Consider the following 7,733-nt stretch of genomic DNA (forward strand, 5'->3'; position numbering starts at 1 on the left):
TTTTAGGTTAAAAAAAAAAAGGAAAAAAAAAAAAAAAAAAAAAAAGAAGCATAGTTTATCCTTAAAGATAATGGGCAGTTTTGCTTCTTCAGGTAGAATGTATTCCCAGTGTTTTCACGTTTTGCAGTGGAATTACATTACTGAGCATGAAGACTTCCCTTGTGAAGCTGCCCCATCGATTTTTTCTGCCTCCAAAATTATCCTCTTAAAAACATCAACGGCAGTCTGCAAAGAGAGAGTACAAGATTAGTAGGTAAGAAGAAACTGCCTGCCTACTGAAAAAATAATAAAGTGTTAGCAGCTACACTGGCTACACCAACAGCTAAATGCACGCCCAACACTTACTCCAAAGTCAAAGAGAGAAAATACGATAATTTCAGTTCTGAACACAACCTTTTGGAAGAAAAGGGTAACCCCCTTCTGCACAGCGATCCTCAACTATTTTCTCTATCACTGCAGGGAGGGCAAGTTTAAACTGAGCCGTATTCACAACAGAGCTAGTAACTGTAATTGGGCTCTATTTTCAACAGTAAGCTTGTGCTGAGTGACTGACAGCATTGAAGGTTTTGATGCTGTGCAGCTCCAGAGAATAAACCAATTCATTTCCTCTAAGTAATCGTTAAGATTCCAAGTAATTACACAAGGCATCAGATTTTTCAGCTCTAAACACTGACTTTGCACAGCCCAGTATGAGGGTTACTTTACCATTCTTGATTTTCTCAACTTACCTATAGGTAAGGCCAGTATTAGACATGGTGCAAGAACACAAGGGGAGGACACAAGCCAAACTAGTCACTGTCTACTATTAAGAAGTATCCTTTGATAAAGTCCTTCTGAGAGAAAGGGGGTTTATATTTTAAACAGCTTGAACTGTAGCATAGCCATCGCTAACATGGTCAGGCCCACGCCAACATCCTAGCTTACTGTATGGAATACAGAGGATTATAACAGATAATCTGCAAAATCGCGAGCCACACGAGCACTCCGGATCCCTTCACTCCTTCAGAGGGAAGGCAGCACCTGCTCTCAGAGTAGAAGTCACTTGTTCTGCTACCAGCTCCTCTTGGGCTACACCGAGTCTCCTCCCTCCACACCCAGCATAAAGCACCCTGCGGGAAAAAGGCTCTCCCCTGCCAAAACTCCAGGTGACGAAACAGCGCAGGGAGGGGCTCAGGAGGGCAATACTTCCCCAGACACACACGTGCTAGCAAGTACAAGTTAAAAAAAATCTTGGGATGGAAAGACACAATTTCCCATGAAAATAAGTTTCACTGAAGCAGAGATGCTAAGAAAGGATGAGAAATCACTCGAGTGATTCAGGAGATTTTACGGAATAATTCAGTTAAGCATAGTTAGGTTTCTGGTGGGGGGGTTGGCTGTTTCTTTTTAAGGATACTGAAAGATGGGGAGAGTAAGGTGTCTGGGACAACATCATGAACGCTACCTGTACTAAATACCTTACACTGTTAATCTGGTATTTTCAGGATTCACTCAGTTTTAAAGGTTTCAGAATTGTACACTACTCTCCATCAGAATAAGCAGAAACAACAACTACAACACGCAGCATCCGAGTTTGCCTGGAAAGAATTTAAGACTGAATCTATACTACAGTCAAGGGCAATTCTAAAGTGCTTTTCTTCTCTCCAGTACTTTCGAGCTGAAGATCTGCCGTATGATCAGTACTTCAGCTTATTAATCTTCAACTTGGAAGCAGTCTCCAGACCATCTCAGAGATGCCACCTTAAGTTTATCTAACCTCTAGCCACCTGTTTCATGAATTCCAAGCATACGCTCCTTAAGAAGGGAAGTATATTCATTAAATAAAAGCAGTCACAGTATGAAAGAGGATAAAAAGGGAGTTTTGTTCGTTTTAATCAGCAGGCTGAAGAGCACCCTGTGATTTATGACTGTGTGTTCTGACTGGACAGAAGTTTTTCCGCCTCCACAAGGTATAATTCTTAATTGGATCACTTCCAAATTAATCCCATTGACTAAAGCGGCCCCACAACAATCTTAAAGCAATCTTAACAAGATTAGACTGAACTTTTTTTAAAATTCAGTTTCCCATATTTATACCGTTTGTGCACAGTACTACGTCTGGAACTATTTACAACACTTCACCGGCTGGAAATAGAGTATTCCTTCGTGTAATGAAGTTTCCCTGCAATCCCAACTGACTCTGACAGAAGCGGCTCTTTAGTCCAGTACTACACAACACATTTCCTGGGCAAATTAGACCCTAGAACCACAGTCAGGACTACAGTTGCTCTCAAACTGGTGCTGCTAATGAAGGTTTCCCTTAATCAAAACTTGGTGATACACCAATTTACAAACACACCGCACCAATGTTTCCCTACTTAGAGCTGACATTTTCAATGGTTTCGTTTTAATGCACAAGTTCTTTATACCCCTGCTTCAAAGCATCTATTAAAAAAACCCCGCTACAACTTATTTTGTCAACCAAGAAGCTGTACATTCTCTGTCAAAGACGTGCTGTTTCAAACACTAAGATGTAGGAGTTCGCAGGGCTTGTTAATTCATTTCACAGAAAATATGTATTCACTGAGAAGGTTTAATCACTGTCCTGCAGTTAACCCTTAAGCATTTGTAATTCAGCCCAAGTACGCCAAAGTATTTCAGAATGAGCTTTTAAACAACGCAGGAAGCTGTGTTTTCTGACAAGGAATAAAGAACGCAGCCAGACTTCATACGCATCTGTCTCCATATGGTCCAATTATAGAATGTGGGTCACACCTAGCCTACAGAAAGCCATCTGGCTTTCTTCTACCTTTCTCCCCTGAGGAAACAAAATCAATGTCAGCCTGGGCAACGCATGCTGCCTACCGAGCTTAGCACCGTGCAAGAGACACCAGAGGCTCAACTGCTTCTGCAGATGTGCCCCTTGGTGCGAGCAGGACAGACGGCTTGGGAGGTGCAATTCCCTCTGCACAAGCAGGGAGTCGGGAACATGATGCCAGGAAGGTGCAAACACCCAAATCCAGCCCACAGCCTCCGGAGTCAGCTCGTCCCTTGGTATGCTGTATTTTTCAACTATGCAACTGTTTTATTATTTCAAGGAGCAAACTCTCAACGGCTCATACTACTGGTTTACCTTGGCACAGAACTGGGCAAAGAACTTGAACTACAGTCAGGTAAAGGAAGAGAGGTTTCCTCCCCCCCTCTTTGCTAGTCCAAACGCACTCTTCCAGGTAAACATTTCAGACCCCTGGAGGGGGGCTAAGATCCCAAACCACTGTGAAGTGCGTACTGAGCACTGCATCGTCTGAGCTTGCCGATGAAGTTACTCTTGAAAAAGAAGCAGTGCCAAAGCAATTGCTTTTTAAGAGAGCTCTGTTTTGGCGAGAAGTGGATTTTTGGCTACTTCCTTGCCCCTTCTAAGACAATTTCATCTAATGAATTTTGCGTAACTGGATGAACGCAATTTGGCCTCTCATTACTCCCCAAATTCTTCCAGTAAAATTGGCTCCCAGCTTCAACTGAGTTTTAAGATCAATTTGGATTCTGGTTGTATTTCGAACAGTTACCACTTTATTGTACCAGGATTAAGGTGAAGTACTACACTACGGCTCAGGCAAACCCTACTTTGGCAGGGAATTCCACAAGAAAGGCTCGAAACTCCTGGATTTAGCCAAAGCAGTTCAACATATCTGGTAATAATTAAGCAGCTTAAGAAGATATGACAGTAATAGCCCAGCAGTAATCTAAAAGAGGTCTTTTCCATTAAGTCTCAGAATTGCCTTCTCAAGGCCCAGGGATTTCCCTAGATGACCGATACGTTGCTGATACGCAGGCTCCTCCGAGCCCTACTAGATCACCCTTGTCTGGAGGAGCCGATACATAGCCTCAAATATATTTGACCTTGGGAACTCTCGCCAACCACTACCATTTATCCTCACTGCAGCTTTGATCTTTGCCTCTCTTTCCATCTATTCAAAGTCATGCTATTTCTGGAATGCCGCTATCTTTTGGTAACTCCTGGCATAGGACTAGCTTGCCAAAGTTCATCTATAGAACTATTTCAGTTGTCCAGTATGGTAGGGCTGTGCTCCTAGGACTCTCACAGATGCACCAACAAGGAAATTTTTTGGGCCAAAGTATGAACGGAGAAAAGTCAGCGTCCACCCCCTTTTAGGAGGAAAGGAGCCTTTCCTATCAGAACTTGTTATAGGGAATACCTTCTCTGGTTTCAGCAGCTTCTTGCAAACAGAGCTGTTATAAAGGACAGACCACACAGCTGATCAAGTTTGGTTTAACCCCTGTAGCAAAAAGACCTACTCTCCTGGCCGCTGTGAAGAACATCATGTACCAAACCAATTTCAGACCAGCATACTAGAAACTGTCGTACTTGTGCTCTGCACATCCACCAAATACAGATGGCTAGGTTTCAGAGAGAAAGGATTAACAGATTTTCCTCCAGCCAGGAAGGTTTGAGCTCTCTGCTGAAGTTCTTAAGCTCTAAATTCCCAATCCAGTCCAGCTCATCCCTTTAAGCATCTGATTAGCTTTCTGTAAAGCAAACAGAATCTGAAGCAGTTTTGAAAGGAGTTTAAACTTAATCTTGATAGGCAACTTACACTTGCTGTACCAAGCCAGTACAGGGGAAGATTTCGATGAACCTCCAAGAAAAATGTGCTGACAGACTTCTTTTTCCAGTAATGTTGACTTACATATGGTGAACATTCAGTACCAGGAGAATGACAACACGCCTTGTTACAAAGTGCAAAATAACCCCTTTTTCCCTCCAAACCAGAGACAGTTTCAGAGTTAAGAGAAGATATCATGTCTTGATAGAGGTCTATATATCAGCTGTTTTGATCCTGTCAAATTAGGATTTGGAGGGAAAAAAACCAAACCCACAAGTTCAGAAGAGCTCCTGGCCTAACTCGTAGGAAGGGATGCTATACAATGCCTGGTGTCTCCTGTTCCCCCTAGCACCTCACAGCTCTAGACTCCACACTTTGCTCTCAAAGCTCAAGCTTCCACCCCTGAAGAGGCGAGCATTCCTCTGCAACTGTTTGCGAGAAGACTGAGGCAGCTGCCCCAGGTCTGAGCTCCCTCACGCTTTCTTCCATACATCCCAAGCCTCCAAAGGAAGCATGCCAGACAACCTGAAAGACGGTCACATGCTGTGGGCACCCATCTCAGAAGTCATGTATGATCTCTTGAACTTTTGGAGCCAGACAAATTTACCAAGCGTATTATTTAAGAGGCATGAAGGAGGAACTCGTGTTCAGGCACCTGTTTCTAACAACCTGCATCTGACTCCAGAGAGACAGAATTTACAGCGGCCTGCGATCGCTATCCTAAAGGATCCAAATACAACTTCTGATTTTTTTTTTGTGGGATTTGTACAGGACTGTACAGAATTTTGAATATCTGAGATACAACTGCCATTCTGATTTCCCTGAAGGCTATAAAGTTTGCCATATAAATTTCAGCTGGCAGCATAACTTGATACAGTCTGAGGTTAAGGAACAGACACAAATATATGGCAGTCAGCGTGGCTTTGTTAGTGCAACAATTTAATATCCGAGACATGCCAAGCATCATATAAAACTTGTAGCTTCTTTCCATAAATATACCAAACTTCTTTTTCTTGAACCAAGAACAACACAAACTTCAGAAAAGTTACCGGTAAGATATTCTGCTAGGTAGGACTTGCTATACTGTTACACACTGCAAACATATGCCAAAAGAAAGAGCACAGGCAAGAATTTTGCCTAATACAGAAATGTTAAGTTGTTTAAAATAAAGGTGGGAGATGGGAAATGGGATGCTTTTAACTGGTTTATTCTTTACACTGTCAATTTAGTTTCCTTGAGTATGCGTTTGAAGCTCTCCAGCATACAGATAAGATATATTGAGAAATTTCATGCTTTCATCATGCCCAATTTTGACAAGGTTAATGCAAGTCTTAGCCAGAAACAGAAGTACTGATAAACCAACTCCAACTATTCCATATCTGGAGAAAAAAAAATTCCCAATTCTTCTTCCAGGGAAAATCCAACTTCACTCGAATAACTTGCAGAACTGTTGACAACACACACGGGACAAAAAGCTATTAGTTTTGATTTTAGGGATGGGGGAGAGGGAAAGAAAGGCTGCTTAAACAGGTCCTGTCCTAGCCATAGGATTGCCCTTTTGATCGCACTGACGTTGCCAAGGAGGCCAAGGATGTGATAGGCGAGGTTAAATAAGAGACAATGTAAGCGTTTCTTCTGCGTAAGGACTAATTTAAAACTAGCTTGACAATGTCCTTTTGACTTTATAAAAAAGCAAAAGCTTTGATGCTGTGGAGACCTACAGAGAAAAAAATAAAGAAAAAAAGAAAAAGAGGGGGGGTGGGCAGTGGGGAAAAGACCCCCTGTCCCAACCCACAGCAGTTACCCATGACTTCAAGTCCAAACTAGGAGGCTCTTGGAGCTTAGATACACAAGGTGGCAAACCAATGAGAAAGTATTATTAACAGCCACAGGAACAAATTCAAATACCAGAACATATTTAGGAAGCATTTTAAAGAAAGTTAGTTAGAGCAACTAAGAATAAGATCTTATTTAACATGTGATTAAACACTTTCTTTCTGTGATAAGAAACCAACAGGTATAAATGCGTGCAGGTTATATTGGGTTAGATCGTGCAACTTCACTAGAGCTGTATCACGGTAGAGTCTGAGAGCCTCAGCTGTATTCCAGTATTTTTCTGTTGTTTTTTTTTCCACCCCACCCCCCTTCTCCACAGACCCACAAAATGAGTATTCCCCACATTAGAGAGCCCAAGCCTTGCCTAGCACACCTTAAAACACGAGGTTCATCCCCTTATACCAACTCACTCCTATTTAAGGTAAGAGTCAGGTCACAGATCCTGTTCCACCCACCACGCGGATTCGAGTTTTAGTTTGTCACTAACGGTTCTGCTATGTTCAATGAAGCATAACTCTCAGTTCTTCACTTCCTCCTTCCATTTACACTCGCACGGAAAAACTTGTATACATAAACCTGAATGCAGACAGTCATTTTCTTTCCAACCATCTACACACGATATCTGTAGAGTACATGCAAATATTTTAACTTCCTTTATTAAGAAACCATGACTCATTCCATTACATTGCTATTTGAATAAAGTGAATTTTACCTGATTTTCTTTAGCAGAAGATTCCAAGAAAGCTGCATTCCAGGATTCTGCTAAAGCTTTCCCTTCTTCATAACTGATCACCCTGAGCAAAGAAAAAAAAATAAAATAAAATAAAAAAAAAAAAAGAGTATGTTTCTTTATAACTTGCAGAAGAATTGGAATATGATACATCAGGAAAGTCCTCAGAGTACTGAAGCACATAAGTGCATGTAATAGGAATGTTCTGTGAAGTCTGATCCGGAGCATTTGCTTTTGGCTGCGGTCAGAATTTGTACTGGCCCAGGTAAAACTGCTATGTGACCCAGAAGAGCAGTTGTCCCAAAGTATTGCTTTGTTTTCATAATCTGTAATACAATCTGGTATTTTACAGTTGTGAAAAAACACACTTCTGTTACTTGTTTTGGGGGCGGGGGAAGTGTTAAATGACCATTCCTGGAACCTTATAGCAAAAATCAACATTACAACAGAAGTTCGTGGCTCCTAGTTCACATTCTGGACACAATTCCTTTGCCAGTACCTTATTTTAACCTACAATTTGATTTTAGTTACGGAAAGCCAAGAACAAAACTAGTGCATTGAAG

The 7,733-nt window shown here is 41.7% G+C and overlaps 1 protein-coding gene across 1 annotated transcript in view; it reads right to left on the reverse strand.

Annotated features, from left to right (window-relative positions):
* RHEB (Ras homolog, mTORC1 binding) overlaps nucleotides 1-7,733 on the reverse strand; it is a 41,361-nt gene continuing 33,628 nt past the window's right edge. Inside the window, exons 7-8 of the mRNA XM_009644104.2 lie at nucleotides 7,153-7,234; nucleotides 1-225 (exon numbers count right to left, since the gene is read on the reverse strand). Coding sequence (XP_009642399.1) covers nucleotides 133-225; nucleotides 7,153-7,234 — 175 coding nt within the window. The 3' untranslated portion in view covers nucleotides 1-132. The remainder of the gene's footprint in view (nucleotides 226-7,152; nucleotides 7,235-7,733) is intronic.

The sequence above is a fragment of the Egretta garzetta genome, unplaced genomic scaffold (genome assembly GCF_000687185.1).
Source record: "Egretta garzetta isolate BGI_Z169 unplaced genomic scaffold, ASM68718v1 scaffold117, whole genome shotgun sequence".
NCBI lineage: Eukaryota > Metazoa > Chordata > Aves > Pelecaniformes > Ardeidae > Egretta > Egretta garzetta.